The sequence below is a fragment of the Callospermophilus lateralis genome, chromosome 3 (assembly GCF_048772815.1).
Source record: "Callospermophilus lateralis isolate mCalLat2 chromosome 3, mCalLat2.hap1, whole genome shotgun sequence".
NCBI classification, from domain to species: Eukaryota; Metazoa; Chordata; class Mammalia; order Rodentia; family Sciuridae; genus Callospermophilus; species Callospermophilus lateralis.
The window spans coordinates 72,195,040-72,215,089 of NC_135307.1; the positions used below are offsets into that span (position 1 = coordinate 72,195,040).

The 20,050-nt window shown below is 34.4% G+C and overlaps 1 protein-coding gene and 1 pseudogene across 4 annotated transcripts in view; one reads left to right on the forward strand and one right to left on the reverse strand.

Annotated features, from left to right (window-relative positions):
• The window catches only part of Arid4a (AT-rich interaction domain 4A), a 71,546-nt gene that overhangs the window by 14,377 nt on the left and 37,119 nt on the right, over nt 1-20,050 (reverse strand). For 3 of the 4 annotated variants that reach the window (XM_076850433.2, XM_076850437.2, XM_076850436.2), the window contains 8 exons: nt 16,225-16,297; nt 15,247-15,341; nt 14,964-15,061; nt 13,335-13,566; nt 10,461-10,711; nt 7,143-7,340; nt 4,021-4,105; nt 874-1,075 (listed from right to left, as the gene is read on the reverse strand). In XM_076850433.2, the coding sequence (XP_076706548.1) occupies nt 874-1,075; nt 4,021-4,105; nt 7,143-7,340; nt 10,461-10,711; nt 13,335-13,566; nt 14,964-15,061; nt 15,247-15,341; nt 16,225-16,297 (1,234 nt within the window). The remainder of the gene's footprint in view (nt 1-873; nt 1,076-4,020; nt 4,106-7,142; nt 7,341-10,460; nt 10,712-13,334; nt 13,567-14,963; nt 15,062-15,246; nt 15,342-16,224; nt 16,298-20,050) is intronic. The other variant, XM_076850435.2, reaches the window with a different exon arrangement.
• Nucleotides 1,643-1,957, forward strand: LOC143395294 (cytochrome c, somatic pseudogene; annotated as a pseudogene).

Genomic DNA, 20,050 nt, shown 5'->3' on the forward strand with positions numbered 1-20,050 from the left:
AACCACAACTTTTATACAGAAGTTTAATAAAGCTGCTATGGATAATTCTGTAGTTTGTACACTGCACAAAAGCATGCCACCTATGGGGTACCTTTCACTTTGTGGACATCCTGTATTTGTATTTTATGACAGCACTCCAGCAGATGGCAGTAAAGAGAAAAGATGTCCTTTTTAATTTGCACTCAACCACCACATAAACTAATGACAAATTGTAGTTCAGGACAATCTCATGAAGGGAGGGACATTTGTAAGATAATCATTTAAAATTTCTTACATTACATGTAAAAATACACAAAATTAGAAAATTGAGGTGAAAGTAAAAGAACAACAGCACAGTCTTGGTTTTGCTGAATAACACTAAACTTAACATGGGATACTAGTGCATGCTTTGCAGCAAAGTGTTGCACACATCAGGTCTCATGGATTGTTAATTAATCCTCTGTTAAAACATCACTAGATTTTAAATAAAATCTAGTAGCAAATAAGCATTAGCTTTGAATTAAATTTTGTAATTTAAATCATGAGATTAAAACCTAGATTATTTTTACTATGTCTCTCTCACACAACAGTAATTTTAACAACAGTTAAGTAACACAGCGTGATGTTTCAATCAATGATGGTTGCATGTATGATGGTAGTCCTATAAGATTCTATTGCCTAGTGATGCCATAACCATCTTGGTTTATGTAAGTGCATTCCATGATATTAATAAGATTACTGCTGCCTAGTGATACTACAACCATCTTGGTTTGTGTAAGTATACTCTATGATGTTGCACAATGACAATGCTGTTCTCAGAATGTATCCCCATTGTTAAATGACACATGACTATATATGATTTTTTAAAAATCAGTGATCCTCAAGAGTGAGCACCTTCCATTCCATTTGACAGAGGTGAGCTGTCTGGCATAGCGCTGTGAGCACAGCTGGTACCTGATTTTCCTTCACTGTTTGCTGTCTTAGATAAACCATACGGCATATTTGATGAAAGGGTTGATTTTAAAGGAGGTCGTCCCCGTTTTGACTTCTGCCTCTCTTCATCCCTTTTTTCATCCTTTTCACTATCTTCTTTATTCTGGGTAACAACAATGACAAAATGCATGAGAATGTCCAATGCCTTAAGAAAAATGAACATTTAAATTCTCTAAGGAAAACTAATAATAATAAATTAAAAAGCTAGTTTATATATGTCAACCCCTAATTTGTGTTTATAGAAAAATCAAGAACAGTTTTCTAATCTATTTATATGAATACGATATTCCACAATTTGTAACCCTGCAATTATTTTGTGAAGCTAGTGCATTGGCAAGCTATACAACTATTCAGCACTCCCCCTGGTTCCTTATTATCTACTGACCAAGACATCAAAAATAGATAATATGCTAGGCAGATCTCTACAGCAAAGGTTGAAGACTGAAGGTGTACAGGTAAGGCTACAACTTCTAAGTAGATGTGTTTTAAATTTACTATTGCTTCCAGAATTTAAACATCAGATTTTGCGTTTTTAAAAATATAGTGGTTCTGGCAGTTGCACTGACAATGATACATAGGCACAGACCAGTGTGTCCTTGGACTAGAGAGTGGGATGTCCACTTCTAATCGGGGACCTTCTTTGCGCTAGTGACAAAAGAACAAATTAAAAATGGGTGATGTTGAGAAAGGCAAGAAGATTTTTGTTCTGAAGTGTGCCCAGTGCCACACCATGGAAAAGGGAGACAAGCACAAGACTGGGCCAAATCTCCATGGACTGTTTGGGCAGAAGACAAGTCAGGCTGCTGGCTTCTCTTACACAGATGCCAACAAGAACAAAGGCATCACCTGGGGAGAAGATACACTGATGGAGTATTTGGAGATTCCCAAAAAGTAAGTCCTTGGAACAAAAATGATCTTCGCTGGCATTAAGAAGGGAGAAACGGAAGACTTAATAGCTTACCTCAAAAAAGCCACTAATGAGTAATAGCTACTTACTGCCTTATTTATTACCAAACAGAAATGTCTCTTGACTTTCTTATGTACACCATAATTTAATTGATGTGATACACCAGAAATCAGATCATGAATGACAAAACTATTTTTGTTGGACAACCCTCATTTAAGTAAAAGTGACTTGTAGTTAAATTAATATTTGGTAATACTTCCACTTCAGTAAATTCAGTAAATTAAAGTTATGGTTGGACTTAATTAGTAAGGTTCAGTATTTCACAAAAATCATGAATGACATCTGAAAAATGGTTTTATATTTAGGTTTATATAACTGATCCTGTGAATATGTTTAAATATAAGGGAAACCCTTTTGCACTCTCAGAACCAAGCATGATTCACATTTGTTTCAATTTGTGTTCATCAGCCTATTAAAGGCAGTGGTTGAAGATAAGGAAGCAGTTTCTATATTTTTGTTGACTATGCCAGTTTAATTAGAATCTTTGTATCTAAAATGCTGTTCTTTCCTTATAGAAAGGCATTTTAGGGTGGTTTATGTATGATATTAAATAAAGAATACTTAACACTTCTCCCATTTTATAGTTGATCTATTAGTTCAGATGCTTTTATGTCAGCATAATACAATAACAAGTTAGACTTTACTTTTTAATTCTTAATTTTCTAAGACTAAGTTATCATTCAGGATTGTCTTTAAACAACTGTTCAGAAACAATACTATGGAACATCTATCTAGGTGGTTGGGAGTGGTGCTTTTTACCAACTTATTAGATGGAAAAATTAAGGTAAGAGATCAAAATCAGTACAAATTTGTAAAATAGGTAGCGTGCCTGCCTGGCATGCGCAGGGCGCTGGGTTCAGTCCTCAGCACCACATAAAAATAAAGTAAAGATGTTGTATCCACCAAAAACTAAAAAAAAAAATAAATAAATATTTAAAAATTCTCTCTTTTTAAAATAAAAAAAATCTCAGATCATGAAAAAGTAAAAAGAAAAAAAAAGATTGAATTGGGTGTCAACATACTTTATATACAGAGATATGAAAAATTGTAGTATATGTGTATTAAGAATTGTAATGCAAAAAAACAATGTACATGTATAAAGGCATAAATCGGCGTGAACATACTTTATTACAGAGATATGAAAAATTGTGCTCTATATGTATAATAAGGATTGTAATGCATTCCACTGCTGTCATGTATTAAAAAAAATAAAATCAATAAAAGATAAATATATACATAGTGGTTCCAAATAATAAAATCTGGCAACCGCATTGCCCCAACAGAATGATTATTTCCACCCTCTCTAGTGAGAACCAAGTCCTCTATGTATCTCTGAGTCCTACTTTACCCTCTTCCTATGAAGGCTCTACAGGCATTCGAGTTCTAGTGCCCTAGGCATTGCTGGTTTTCATCTCTCTGTGAGATGAGGTGGTAATAGATTTTAAATTTCAAAAAAATTTTTTTTTAGAACCTGAGTTATAACAGAGAAAATCTGCAACTCTCTTAATAGAATCAAGACAATTATTACAGTGAGAAAACAAGATTTATTAAAAAAGCACAACACCTTAAATGCTATTACTAAATGGAAGAAATCAATCAGAAAAGGTTATATGCTGTAATGATTCTAACTATATGACATTCTGGAAAAGGCAAATTTATGCAGACAGTAAAAACATTAGCTGTAGCTAAGGATTAAAAGAGAGTATAAAGAAGAACTGATTGAGCACAGAATACTCTGTATGACACTTTAACAGTGGGTACCTGCCATTATACATTTGTCCAAACTATGTGTGTTATACCTTTCTGTGCTCATTACCCTGTTGTAAACTGTGGATTCTGATAAAGCTCTGTCAATGTAGGTTCATCAGTTGTTAACAAATACAATATTCTGGTGGGAGTTGAGGGAGTGACAGTGGGAGAGGTCATGCATGTATGTGGCAGAGGGCATATGGGAAATCTCTATATCTTCTCAATTCTGTTGTGAAAGCAAAACTGCTCTTAAAAAAACAATGTCTTAAAGAAATAATAGAATTTAAATAATTCCTGTACCTATCATAAAGTCTATGAATATAGAAACATACCTTAGCTTTCTTCTTTTGTTTTTTCTTTGGTCCACCTTTGTCCAAAGGCCAGATTATCCTGTCAGCCTTCACCCATTCATCATACCTTAAAATGAAAATTTAAAAAATACATAGTGATATCCTATTCAAAATATATTCATCAAACAAAAACAACTGTGAGAGAGATTAAAGAGTTTGTTTCCATGTTGACAGAAATGTGAAAGACTCAGAGGTGGGTTTGTGAGTAACGTGTACCAGCCACTATACTAGGTGCTTTGTGTACCAACCATCAACAGGAAAAGCGAAGAGCAGTTTTTAGAGTTAACAGATCAGAGTGAGCAGACACTAAGTATATTCAAAACTATTGGAACTGCTTTGTTTTCAGAACTCCCAAATATAAGCTTATAAGCAAATTCTGTACTAGAATTCTTCTACTAAACAAATAATACAAAGATAACTCAGGTAATTCAAATTTGCAACATGATTGATTCCAGATTATTTTTATCAAGTCCTGTGAAATTTCTTTTCCTCCCCAGAACTCTTTAGCCTCTACTATTTCTAAAAAAGTTTTATTCTGAATCTCATCATCTTTGAGACTTTCTAGTTTTTTAGAGATATTTATATTTAATTTTCTTCAACAATTTATATTTTTGTTTAACTCAAGCAGAGAATAAAAAATACAGGATGTCCTCACTTTAGACTGCACTATGTAAATAAACTCAATGTATCTGGAAACCATACCACCATACCTGTGCTTTGTAAACCAGTTACCATGAAGAGGTACAAAATAAGAATGTGGTTTCTACATGCACAAGTTTCAGCTAAGATGGCACACTGATACTTACACTGTAGTTTGAAATATAGTTAATCCTGGTAGATTAACCCAAGATATAAAGCTTTTGAGAAAGGACTGTTTATAAGCATTGTACCAGACTTTTTAAGTATCTGTATTTTATTACCTTACTTAGAAATATTCATTCCTGCATTTTATTACCTTATTTAGAAATATTCATTCATTTGGACAGTCACTGAGGATCTACTGGTATGCCAGGCTCTGTATGAGGAAGAAGGTAGAGAATAGAAAGAACAAGGCCTTGCTCTCATACAATTCAGTCCCATATGAAAAGAGGGCATAAAATGAAATGAAATAGAGTCTGGGAAGTACAATAAGACTTATGTATCTGACCCAGAACTAACAAAGAAGCAAATGTCCAATTCTGAAATTTTCCAGGAGACATCAAATCACCAAGAAGCACAGGCCTGATCTGAACTTGGCATAGGCTACAATGTTCTGATGAAAGCAGTCTGTTGTATGGGTACTTCCAGATCAACATTGCTAACCAAGGGTGGGACCAGGATATCTCTAAGTAGAGACCTGAACCCCACACTAGCACATGTTTTCATTTTAGAAATTCAACTAAATTCTCTAGGAACGATAGGAGCTCTATCTCAACAAGCAGGCCAGAATTATACCAGTTTTTTAGGAGTACGGAGGACAACAACAACAAAAAATATCATGTGAGTAACCAAGTAGGAAACTACTAGCAAATTACATAATAAAATGAGGATTGATTAGTCATAAAGTAAAACATTAAAAAGATGAGACAGAAGATATAGGAAAGAGAGATTCTAGAAGGAAGAACTGAAATACAGTAGGTAAATAACAGTATATGGGCCAGGCACGGTGGTGCATGCCTATAATCCCAGCAACTTGGAAGACAAATTTGAAGCCAGTTCAGCAAATTAGTGAGGCCCTGTCTCAAAATAAAGGGGGGGGGGGATGGTTGTGGATGTAGATTAGTGTTAGGGACACCCATGTTCAATCCCCAATACTAACAAACAGTATATGGCTGTGAACTGAACAGAGTCAGAGAAAAGAAATATAAAAATCTTACATTATGTTCATTAAGCTCCCACCTTTTCAGATGATGCCAAATTAAAAAAAAAAAAAATTGTCACTGAGCACACACTAAGTGCTAAGCATTTTTCTAGGCACTTTACATGTTAATTACAGGTATTATCATTTTATAGCATTCCTCTGAAATTTTTATTTCAGTATTTTATTTTCCCCAATTTAGTGATGAAGGAATTGCGCCACAACAGAACATGAACCTAGTATGTGGAAAAACCCTGGAGTAAGATGGCTCCAGGTGAATCCAGGCAACCCAGAGATTTCAAATACACAAGACTTTAGAGAAAAGAAGCCCTGACATTCAGGAATTGGTGTGGTATAGCTCTAGCTAGACTTTGGTGTTGTAACAAGCTGATCTGGCTTTTATAGGCTCTTGTTGAATATGAACAACTTCACATAACCTCAGATGTCTGCTCAGTGCCCATGATAGATCTAAGCAACAATAAGACCATTCCCTAATCATGTCTGAACACAAGAGGCAGGAGGCAGGGGACAGACAGGAATATCTTTTAAACCACAAAAATGACTAAACATCCTTTTTTCCTGATTAATGAGTCATTGCTGCTTCTTCACCAAGTATAGTGTCAACCTTGGACTAGTCTTCCAGTAAAACTAAGAAAATCAATTATAGAATTATCCCAGCTTCCTGACAGCACTTCATATAAAAGCCAAGTCTCACTTCCTTAAAGCTTCCCCCAAACCACCTAACAGGAGCTCAAATCCAAGTTCTTTCCAACATTCTTTTTTATTAATTAAGCAACTCAGAATTATTATAATGCTTGACAGAAGGCTTGATTTCTCATAAACAAACCAAACCAATGTTTGCAAAGTTGAGCTACAGGCCTCACTCTCTGATCATATTCTGCAATGTTTTCACAGAGTCCTGGGCTATTCCTGTTCTCAAAGGTGGCACTCTTGAGCCTTTGCTATTGACCTAACTCTCTGTTAGTGCAATGCCCCATAATTCCCCATGTTATGTGTTCTTTCTCACTGTAAATGAGTAATAAACCCAGCTTGTTCCGATGACAGATCCTAGTGATCTTAATCTGGAAGTACTGACATAGCTTGTAAAACAATACAAATGTCAACATGTTGGGACAAGTTAGAATCAAGTAGTGCTTTTTAAACACTCACACATAAACACCACTTATTTAATAATTCTTCACAAAGTTAAAATGATCTCTCAACTACTGCCAAAATTTCAGTAGTAAGAAAATACTTTCTTACTTACCTGACATTCCATCCATAATAATGTACCAAGTATAGAACTTCTCCATCATCAATTTCAGTGCTTTTAATGCTGGCTTCATAAATTTTCTGAGTTTTCCCTCGTCCATATTTCACTTTCACTTTGGTTCCTGTTAGGCAGGGTTCCATGTCTTCCTCATCTTCTTCCCCTTCAGAGTCACATTTGCTTTCAGTTTCTTCCCTGCAATAAGTTATAACATTGATAATGCTACTAATAACTTAATGGAGAACAAAATAGCATGTATTAAAAAGAATCCAAATAATCACAACCTAAGTATTACCTTAATAATGTCAGTGGAGGAGGAGAAGAAGGAGGAGAAGGAGAAGATTTTTATGGACTACTTACTAAGGAATTTATTATGTAAAGGTGCACTGTACCAAAAATAAATCCATACTTATTAAAAGCCAATCAATAATCAGAGTTAATGATGATACAGAGTCAAATAAATCATTTTTGATAAAATAAGAACAATCTGCTCTGAAAAAAAAATCTTTGGAATTCATATTCAAGTGCCACCTTATATGTGAAATAATCTAAAGATATTTTGTAACTTCCTGCAACTAATTATCTTAAATCTACTCCTATTTTATGTTTTATTTTAGAATAGTTCTTAGTTTTTTAATGGGCTTAAAAAATGAACAAGGGCTTTCTATCTTAGTAACCATGTTTTTAAAACCAATTTATATTTTAAAGTTCTCCCCATTCTAACAAATAAACAGATTTTTTCTGTTGTTTTGTTATTTGTTTGACTTGAGATGTCAGATAAAACTTATGGGTGCTTTATCACTGAGCTACATCCCAAGCACTATTTTATTTTTAATTTGAGGTAGGGTCTTGTTAAGTTGCCAGGGTGGGTAATGAATTTGCTATCCTGTCTCAAGTCTCCCAAGTAGCTGGGATTACATCGAGCACTACTGCATCCCAGGAAACGAAATGTTTGAAGGTGAGGCCATTTGTTGAAAGTACAGGATAGTACCAGGAGAATGCATTTTTTGGGGGTTTGGGGGGGATTAAACCCAGAGGCACTTTACTCAGAGCTATATCCTCAGCCCTTTTTATTTTGAGACAGGGGGCTCGCTAAGTTGCTTAGGCTGCTACAGGCTGGCCTTGAACTTGTGATTCCCTGCCTTGGCTTTCAGAGTCCCTGGAATTATAGGCCTGTGCCATTAAGCCTAGCAAGCTCTGCATATTTTATGTTGTTTTATGTTTTTTCACTTATCTCCCATCAGCTCTTCTTTGTTTTGAAAATTGTGTGTAAAAAGATATTCACGCAGGTAAGTCCACAATATTTTGAATATTCTTATTATAAAACAATCTGTTAGCCCTGGTAGGATTCAGAAGAGAACTGCGTCATAGAACATTTAAATGTTACAAGAGTTTTAAAAGCTTAAAAAGAAGGACTATGCTCTATAATAAATATAGGGCATTATTTTGGTGACCCCTCAGGGACTCAACTCAAAGAGGCTTTGACAGCCCATTTGCAATGGGAATGTTTTCTCTCCAAGGACACCATCCAATAATAGCCTAGAGAGGTAATTTCTGAAAAAAAACCCTTAAAACAGAAATCACCATGAAGTACTATTTCCATAATTCCTAATGTAGAATGGGAATACAGATGTGTTTGCTGTCTGTATATTTGATTTTTATTTAATAAAAATATTATTTATTTATTTATTATTATTATTATTATTATTATTATTATATTATTTGGGTACTAGAGATTGAACTCAGGGGCACTGGACCACTGAAACACATTCCCAGCCCTATTTTTTGTATTTTATTTAGAGACAGGAGGGTCTCATTGAGTTGTTTAGTGCCTTGTTTTTGCTGAGGCTGGCTTTGAACTCACGATCCTCCTGCCTCAGCCTCCCGAGCTGCTGGGATTACAGGTGCGAGCAATGGCGCCCAGAAAGAATACTATTCTTTATATTTAATCAAATCTGTTTATTTTTCTCTAAAGAAAATTTCAATTTCATTTACATATTAATTATGAAGACTTTTAAAGCCATGTATTATTTATATGTAGAGACTAATCATGTTTTATATTATATATACATTATAATATACACACAGTATCTTGATGCTTAGTTTGCATATAACTACCAATAATAATTAGCCCTTCCTTTGTAAATAGTTCACTTTCATTTAATTTATTAGCCAAATATTTAAAATACTATACTTGTATCATTATACTCAACTCTAATTATTTCCTCCCACTTTTCCTAATCCTAATTATATTTCACTATAGAATTTTCATTTTTTACTAACCTACTTCACAAATAATTGTGATACTTTCTGTACCTATTCATATTGAATCAAATTACCTCTCCCACTAAAATATTAATTATTCCTATTTTTCTAAATATTTATTTTCTCAATGGTTAATTTTCAGATTGTGTCAGCTACTAGTTGGATGCAGTAGTCCTCTTTCTCCAAGTCAGGCTTAACAACTCAATTTTCCAGAAAAACCTGGCATTATATTAATAAAAGAATAAAAAATAATTATAGAGAAGAGTTTATATTTTAAGGAAGTGTGTTATGCTGCTGTTGCTCTTTATAACTTGTTTCTTGTAGCATCTAAAAATTAGCAAATCTATTCAATGACACTTACAGAATGGCCAAGTAGGTAACGTGTGGTCAGACATGACCTTGATTTAGCCAGACTGCCTAATCTTTGGCTATTTTTGTCAATTCAATACACACATGTCTAATACATGGAAAAAAGATACAATTTTCACTCAACAGCAAGCAGGATGGACATTAAAAAGCTGAAATTTATTGGTGGGATGTGGGGCAAGAATGTATTTTCCAAACAAGAATCAGGGGTGCATGCCACTTATTCTAATACAGTAACTTGAAAAAGAAAAATATCTCAAATAAAGCTAACACACAGAAACATCTGCTAGTACTGTGCACCCATGTGTTTGTTAGCTTTCCCACATTGTACCTTTTTTAAAATGGAATTTTTGCTGCCGCTGTTTCCTCTTGTCCACTTCCTCCATTTTTCTCCAGCTCCCTTCCCTGCTGTCAACTGCAGGACCTTTCTTTTGACTGGGTGGCGCAGCCTTCTTTGAGGCCACTGTTTAGGGCACAAGTGCTATTAAAATGGTGCGACCAGTATATTCTCCAATTCCGAAAGGCGATACACATCATCTTCACAATGTGTCTCACCTTCATTAGACAAGAGGAACGGAAGTCCCAATAAGAAAACATTCCCTCAAACCTGAATTTCTAAGCAGGAACAAAACGCTGTTGTACCCCAGACAGCTGCTTCTGGAGAACAAACATAAAATAATGTACCTCTCTTGGCTTTTTTCTTCCTCTTCATCTGAGTCTTTATCAGAATCTTCTTGCTTTTTAATTTTCTTCTCTTTTTGCTTTGGTGTATTTTTTCTCCCCAGTAGCAGTTCATTTTCTTTTTTCTCTGAAGTTTCATAGTCATCATCTACAATCTTATTTTCTGCATCAATATCTTTTAATTTGTCTTCTGTTTTCTCCTCTTCAATTTCCTTTTTAATAGAATTTGCATCTCGAGCAATTCTCCGTCGTCCCTAGTATAGGACATAAAGCTTTAAAATAGCTATCAATACAGAGGGGGAAAGATATCTCTCCCCTGAACCTTCACAGCAATGACTAGCTAGCTATCTGGCTTGAGATAAGACCCTGAAACCCACATGTTCTTTTCTCTTCCTTCTGAAGCTTTTTAAAAGAATAAACCATGTAAATTAATTAATTATATCCAGATTTACCATAAGCCCTTCCATATATTACAAAAGAAATAAAAATTTCTCCTGGGGCTAAGGATGCAAATCAGCAATAGATCATGTGCTTAGCAAATGCAAGGCCCCGGTTTCACTTCCCAACATTGAAAAACAACAACAACAAAAAACTCCCTTGTTCACTATATTATTTTATCCACTTTTAATAAATATTTCTTGACTACAATAAAATTTTATTTGAATTATGCAAATGCTAATAACAAAAGTTAATAATGATAACGAATTAACCCCCTGAATTATGGCCTCTGTGGTCTATAGTTCTACTGTTTATTAAGACAAAATTTACATCATCCCTGTACAATACCCCTCAACTTGAAATACAGCAAGAAAAAAAAATGAAGGTACCAGCAATGCAGGGAGCACTAGAATATTTGACAACTACTATCTCAGTAAACAAATGTTTCCCCTAGTTCCTATGTGCTATTTACACTTCAAAAGCACAAAAAGAATAACCTTACTTCTACCGTAAAGCACTGGAACCTAAGTTCCATGATGGCATGGTTCTGTATTATTCAATTCCATATCCTCAGATCCAGACAGTGCCCGACACATCATAGATACTCTTTAAATATCTGTATGTAAATGTATAAACACTGTTACCTATCAAAATTTTAGTTTTTTTTACACATATCTCCCAGAAATCTCATTTTTAGAAGTCTGGTTTATATGTTAAAATAAATGAAGGGGATAGTTTAAAAGTATGTCTATTGTAGCACTTTTTGTACTGTTGAAAAAATTGGAGAAAATCTTTGGGAAGGTAAATTTATGGTTCATCCATACTACAAAGAGCACTGCAGAATGTCTTACAGAGGACAAGGAAGGTTTTCAGCTAAAGGCAAGAAAGAATGTCCACAATATATATAATGGAATATTATTCATCTTTAAAAAAGGAAATTCTTCCCCATGCTGTAACATAAATGAGCCTTAATGGAAGGGAAGAATAAAGAGTTATTGTTTAAAAAGGTAAAGAGTTTTGCAAGAAAAAATTCTGGAGCTGGATGCTAGTGAATGGTGGGGACTGCTGCACAACATTGTGAACATATATAATGCCAAGAACGGTATACTTAAGAACGATTGAGAGGCAAACTTTTAAGTATTTTACCAGAATCAAAAACAAGACATTTTATGGTAATTAAGCTTGATAGTGTGGTAAATTCCTTTTTTCCTAAAAGATGATAAATCCTTCTATGGAACAGCATTGGACACTGGTCAGAATGGCAGACAACAATTCCTGCACACACATTAATGGAGAGGAAGAGTAGAGTTGGAAGATAAAGCCAGAGTGCACATGGCTAGAACTGCAGAGTATGCTATCAAGTTACAGTGAAAGAGATCATCTGGCTGGAGGCTTGAATGTTAGAAATGGGGAGACTCATTCATCCAACAACTAATTAAGAAGCACTTATTATGTGCTAGACACTATTCTAGAAGCCTCGGGTCTGTCAATTAAAAAAAAAATCAAATACTAATTCTTGAGCTCAGAGAGTGCAAATCTAGTACAGAGCAAGGCAAAAGAGATGAAAAATAATAGACATAATGCATAAGTAAATTATGGAAGAGGGTGAAATTGAAGTGATGAGAATGCCAATGAGAAGAGGGAAGTTGCAATTTTAGGAGAGACCTAGTATAGGCTTCAATGAGGTGACATTTTAGCAGAAAACTTGAAGGAAGGTAATATGCAAGACTTATCCTAATGAGAATGACTGAACAGACACAAACAACAAGAGAAAGAGTTTTCAAGTAGAGGAAATAATGTGTGATATATCTAGAAAAAAGTAGCTAAGCTAGTCTGGATGTTATGGTTTGGATGTTAAGTGTCCCCTAAAAACTCACATGTGAAACAATGTAAAGGTTTGGGAGAAATGACTGGGTTATAAGAGCCTTAACCCAATTAGTGAATTAATCCCCTGATGGGATTACTGAGTGCTAACTCAAGGTGGATAGGGTGTGGCTACAGGTCACTGGGGGCATGCCTTTGGGGTATGCATTCTGTAACTGGAGAGTGGAATCTCTTTCTCTCTCCATCTCTCCTTTCTGATCATCATGTGAGCTGCTTCCCTCTGCCACACTCTTCTGTTCAGCCTCACCTTGAGCCCTAAAGAATGGAGCCAGTTATCTATGGACTAAGATCTCTGAAACCACGAACCCCCAAATAAACTTTTTCTCTCCTATAATTGTTCTTGTCAGGTTTTTTAGAGCAGGAAAAAAAAAAAAAAAAAAAAAGCTGACTAAAACTAAAATACTGGCTGATGTGTGACATAAATAATAGAAAATTAAACTAGGTTCACTGTGGTATTTTTTTGCTATCTGAAAATGTCCGTTAAAAAAAAAAAGTAAAATAATGCTTTAAATAACTTAAACTTAAAAAAACATAAAACTACTAGTAAGTACTCACCCTTGGAGATTTTAATTCTATTTCTTCTCTTTCACTTTCACTGTTTGAATCAATGTTTTCCTCAGGTTCACTCTTCACTTCTATTAAAGGCATTTCTTGATCTACTTTTAGAGCTTCTTCCATTGATTCTTCCAACTCTTTGTTTTCCACTTTTACTTTTGGCTCATGGTGGTGAATAGTTCTGAACTGAATATTTGCAGAACGGCAGTACTCCTCAAAACCATAGAGATACCTAAAAAACCAATATTTTATTTTAGGAAATCTTGGTTGCTACATTTAACTTGATTATTATGTTATTAAACACACACAGTTTTAGAAAGTAAAACTCTTTTTTTTGGGGGGCGGGTATTAGAGATTGAACCCAGGGGCACTTAACCACTGAGCCACATCGCCAGCCATTTTTTTTTTTCCCCCAGAAATAAGATCTCACTAAACTTAAGGCCTCACTTAATTGCTGAGGCTGGTCTCCAACTTGTGATCCTCCTTCCTCATTCTCATGAGCCACTGGGATTACAGGAATGTTTCATAAAACTCATTTATATGGTTTCACTGCATAATCACTGCACCCTGTTTTCTCAGTACAAAAATTGTTTTACACCCTTCCGATGTGTAATCACCACATGGTACAACTGTCTTTGTATGCTGTTTAAAAGGCAAACATCAGCGGTGTATTCACTAGTGGCATATGGATACACACTTGTCTTCTCAAACACAACAAGCCACAAGCCTAGAAAGCTCTGTTCATATGCACTGTCAATATAGTACTGCAAACCAACTTTTATGTGGCTTGTTCAGAGTGCTCCAGCGTTAATGGTAAACACATCTTACATGAGTACAGCCGAGGGTGCATCAGATGAGAAAACCAATGATATAGCACAGAATCTTCAGACACAGAAGATTAAATTTTTAAGCCCATACTTTGCAACACTGTAGGAAATTTTCTCAAGTGTAATATTTCAACTATCAAGCAGAAATCAATTAAAACTAATGTATTAACTTTTTCTCCCCCAAGACTAGAAAAATGTTCACTAAACTGTCATAAAAAAATGATATGAGATTTTAACTATTCAGTTTTAATGTATATTCACAAGTATTCTGTGCATCCTAATCTTGTACCACAATGGGTTTAGTAATAAATGACTTTTAAGTACAAATTTTTTATTAAAATAAGAAGCTTCACAATATGTTGTCACCCCACTTTTATTGCAAAACATATTTGTCATAAAATATGCAACAATTATGCAGTAAAATAAGGTAAACAGAAATTCTGATTATAAAATAAAATTCCTTCCTGAGAAATCTGAGTTTGTGATAAGTGAACAGAGCTATCATAGTTTTGATATGAAATATGTTCAACCCAAATACAATGCTCAATGACATTTACCTTAATACCAGATGATAAATATCCCTGATTTTGGAAAGGAAATCAGTATAACATGAGAAATGGAGCAAAGTAGAACAGACACTCTGAAATAACTTTCAATCACAAGTATCTATTAATAGTCTAAGCCTTTTTGTACACTTTCCCTAACATTTATGTTCCTTGATGTATTCTTATTTGTTAACAAATTCAAAGGACAATATTACCTGTAAATGGGTATTCTTTAATGAATAAACTATACTACTTACTTTCTATAAGCAGTTTTTACATTGTAGGAAGCAGCTGAATTCAAAATTGGAATGCCAAGGTCCATATAAATTTGCTTCCATACAGCACCACTATCAATCTGGAAAATTAAGTTTTTTTTTGGTTAAAATTTCAAAAGGTAATTAACCTTTAACTAACATTCTATGATCTTAAAGAAAATGGGTATACTGACTAACGTGCATATAAAAGCTCAACATCAGATGGTTAACTTTACATCACATCAATACACAATTCAAAAAGCAATTTGATTTTAATTATACTTACATTGTCACATCCACCCTGATGATAAACCAATCTAAAGAGTTTGAAGAGATTGAGGTCTTTGTAGCCCAAAACAGGTGGTTTGTTGATTGGAGTACCTTTATAACATCAGGGAATGAAAGAAAAATGTTTATTCAAATGAAAAATAAAAAATTGACAACAAAGCTATCAACCACTAAATCCCCAAATTTCATTAATTAGAGGCATAATATTTGAAGAACCTTAAATTATACAAGACAACACAAAACATTCTCTCTATTCTTCACAGCTTTGTGCGGCCTTTAGACTTCAGATGTTTTACTTCTGCAAGTAGTAAAGTCATGTCTCTGCCTGTGAATTGCGTAAAACTAAATTACACTTTGGCCAACAATGGTGCCGGTTCATTTAGGCATGAAGCAACACAATGGAAAGGGAAGTTTTAGGCCATGGAACCATTCACATTGTTCTAACACAAATGTTAAAGCTGTCAGCAGTAATCTGAAGGACCATTTCTGAAAACTCTAGAATGTCTAGGGTTTATGTGAGGATTTTCTAGGACTGGTGAATGTCAAGGAGCACATTTATAATAGTTCCATTTATTCTACTTCTACTAGAAATCCTATCCTATTCAGATAGATGGCTCTTCAATTATGTTTAATTCATAGAGACCAAGGATCAGTCTAGTTCACTTGCCATGAATATAGCATTAGTAAGAAATAGGTATGCAGATTAACATTACCTCTATTTCTGAATAATATATTTTTTAGTCCTATAAATCCCTGGGAGATTTAGTTTAATTACATCAAAACTGCTTTCTTACATATCTCTGCTCAAAATAGAGTTTGTTTGAATTCCAAATATTTAACTATTTTCAGGTATAACTGATTCTTAGACTTTAACTGAAATATAATATGCTCATGATACTAACTATAACAATGAATACATCAAGAATGTAAAACTGTGGAAGAAATGACTATTTTTAAATAGAAAGCATGAAAATACCTCTGTCTTCCATAAACTTATAAAGCTGTTGGAGGAAGTTGTCCCTCTCTTCAGGATCAAGCTCTTCCTCAGGCTGTGAAGGCAAAATACATAAATGTATCTAGTACTGTAAATGGGAAGGAACACAATGTTGTTGTCTTCTTTTGTTTCTGTGAACATAATGTAACATAATGTAATGGGATAAAATTTTACTGAAGCTGGAATATCTGATTTTTCTCAAATTCCCACTGGTCCAGATTTTGAGTTAGTTTGTTTGTTTTTTTGCGGTACTGAGGAATGAACCCTTAGGGTCTCCCACATGTTAGGCAAGCACTCAACCGTTGTGCTACGTTCCTTGCCCTTTACGTCACATTTCCACACAGCTGATCTGATGTTAACTATGAAGATGTACAATCTCTCCTGTTCACCCTGCCTTTGAGAATTACTGTAAGGACTAAGATTAGTCATGAGTAAAAGATTCAAAAACAGAATGAGACTGTTAAGTTTTCACCTCATTTGTTTTTTGTTTTTTTGAACATAAAAATAACAATGTGGCTTGTACAAATATTCTGGTGGGTAAATACAATAGCAAACACATTTATTATGTAGAAATAATATTGGTGAATGAATATAAATTAGAAGTTGCAAAGTCACACTGGCAAAAGGTTTTCATATGGATGGTGCAAAATTTTAAAACAATTTAAATGCATCATGCATTTAGGTGAGCCATATGAATTTTATTTTGCCTCATATCCCTTTATACCCCACTTGTCTCACAGGAGCCTACTTTTCTCATTTGCCCTTCTTGTGTGGCCTCCATAGTGGACTTTGCAACCCCTGTCAGAAAGATATAAGAATTATTTCTTAGGAAAGAAAACTAGATACCTAATTACTAATTTAGTTCCATTAAAAACAAATTTAAAGACTAATGGAAACACTGCTATAAGAAACAGTCGTTTTTGTTTGTTTCTTAAATATTTATTTTTTTTAAAATTTTTTAAAAATATTTTTTTAAGAGAGAGAGAGAGAGAGAAAGAGAAAATTTTGACATTTATTTTTTAGTTTTCGGCGGACACAACATCTTTGTTTGTATGTGGTGCTGAGGATCGAACCCAGGCCGCACGCATGCCAGGCAAGCGCGCTACTGCTTGAGCCACATCCCCAGCCCTTATTTTTTAATTGTAGGTGAACATAGTATCTTTATTTCATTTTATGTGGTGCTGAGGTTTGAACCCAATGCCTCACGTGTGCTAGGCAAACACTCTACTACTGAGCCACAACCCCAGCCCCAAGAAACAGTCTTTCTTAAAACTACCTGTTTAAGTGTTAACCTTTCACAAATTATACAAACTTAGTGGTCTCTATCTATACTGTCAACATCTGGGCTCAAGTCAAACAGATTTTTTTTTAAAATATTATTTATTTAGTTATAGTTAAACACAAAACCTTTATTTTATATATTTATTTTTATGTGGTGCTGAGGATTGAACCCAGGGCCTAGCATGTGCTAGGCGAGTGCTCTACCACTGAGCCACAACCCCAGCCCCTCAAGTCAAACAGATTTTAATAAAAATGTTCTCTTTTCTGATAGATTACTCATAAACTTTTACTTGGAAATTATTCTTTAAATTTTAGCAATTCTAAGAGAACCAAATAAAACACTGACGTTTCTTCCATATAAAATGATTGTAATTTAATTTTAGAGTACTACTTTGCTATATTCTACGAGAAGAATCCAGATTTTTATCTTTTCAAAGCCATATTCAAAGGAAAGGCTATTTTCAAGCAATAAATATTGATTGTTCAGTGTCCAGAGGGCAATAGGCACTTTAAAATTATGTTATCCTTACAGAATTTCAATCACTTTAATAATAAAGCCAAGATCAATGAACATATACTCAATTGAAATATATAACAAAAAACCATGAAGCAATCAAGGAAAAAGAAGTTAAGATCTTTTAAAATTCTCTCTTTAAGTTTTCTTTCAGTATATTCATTTAGAACAATTTATAACATCAAAACACTTTCAGTTTCATTAAACATAAAGGAACTTAGTTCAAAGTTCTAGTAAGTTTCAAACATCAGCAATTTTACAAAGTTAATAATCACTAAAAAGAGATCATTACTTAATTCTCAAATCCTGAGAAGGCAACTTTTTGTCCATGTGAATTTTAAAACTGGGCTTTTATAAGGTCTTTAATTGTCAGTGAGTTAACTCAAGGAACAAAAAAAAAAAAATCCAATAGTTCAAGAGCCCCCCCCCCAAATCATTTCATACATTAGTCTTAAAGACTTGTAGTGTGGAAAGCAAAAACAGTTTATCCCAGACTGGCTATACACTTTGCCAGTGCTATGTAATCACAATTAAATCCTCATTCTAGTACGTATGATCTTACAGAATTCAGGTAAGAATGCTGAATACAATATATGTGAAAACAATTCTTTGAACAGGCACTGATTTAAAATCAAAGTTGCTTTAAAAAAACACATAAACAAAATCAAGCCATCAACTGCACATTAGGCACACATTAAGGTGGCACCAAACATCTGATAAATTCTTAATGATTAAGAATATATGTATCTTTAAGCCAGACTTGGTGACACATGCCTATAATCCCAGCAACTCAGGAGGCTGAGACAGACGGATCATTAAGTTCAAGGCCAATCTCTGCAACTTAGCAAAACCATGTCTCAAAATAAAAAACTTAAAAAACTGAGGAGGGCTGGGGTTGTGGCTCAGCGGTAAAGCACTCGCCTAGCACATGCTAGGGTTCAATGCTCAGCACCACATAAAAATAAATAAATAAAACAAAGGTATTGTGTCCAACTATAACTAAAAAATAAATATTAAAAAAAAACCTGAGGATATTACTCAGTGGTAAAGCAACTTTGAGTTCAATCTCTAGTACCAAAAATTTTTGTAAATGAGGATTTATTTTTATAGATAAGAATTGGTAGCTTACAGGTATTTTATTTAAAAGTTAATGGGTGATCAAGAGTATTTTAGGTTGCAGAATGGAACCACCATTTGACCCAGCTATCCCTCTCCTCAGTCTATACCCAAAGGACTTAAAACATCATACTATAGGGACACAGCCACATCCATGTTTATAGCAGCACAATTCACAATAGCTAAACTGTGGAACCAACCTAAATGCCCTTCAGTGGATAAATGGATTAAAAAAATGTGGCTTATATACACAATGGAATATTACTCAGCAATAAAATAAAATCATGGCATTTGCAGGTAAATGGATGCCGCTGAAGAATATAATGGTAAGTGAAGTCAGCCAATCCCCGCCCCTCATGCTTAATTTCTTACAGTAAATAATTCTTGACAATTTATTTTTTCAAAATAACTGTGTAGCCAGTCCCCTTGGATTAAGACTGCTAGAAAATACCTCCAATTAGAAAACTGTTCTTTTACGAACTGTGGATGGGGTTCATATTTCTCCTGTGGTTTGCTTCCTCTATCCATGGCATTTTCATACCTATCACGTCTCTATTCTGGTTGAGAGCCAGGGGTTAAAAGCCAAGGGGCTGTTGCATCTCTTAACAGTTTTAAAGTAGGATAAGATTATAAATTTGGGAAATACAAGTTTCACCAAACTGTGCTATGGAATCTTCGTCCCCTCATTTAGTCAAAGCTAGGAGGAGGGTTAAAGAGACAGAAGAGGAATGTACATTATGATCATAATGTGAAGAAATTTATAATTTTAGTTAGCATCAGTATATACTACTTCTATCTACACTACCAGATTGTGAATTTTCTGACTTCAAGCACTGTGTCTTTCATTTAAGTTCAAGCATTTACTGATGGTTACCATAAGTCAGGACTGCACAAAAA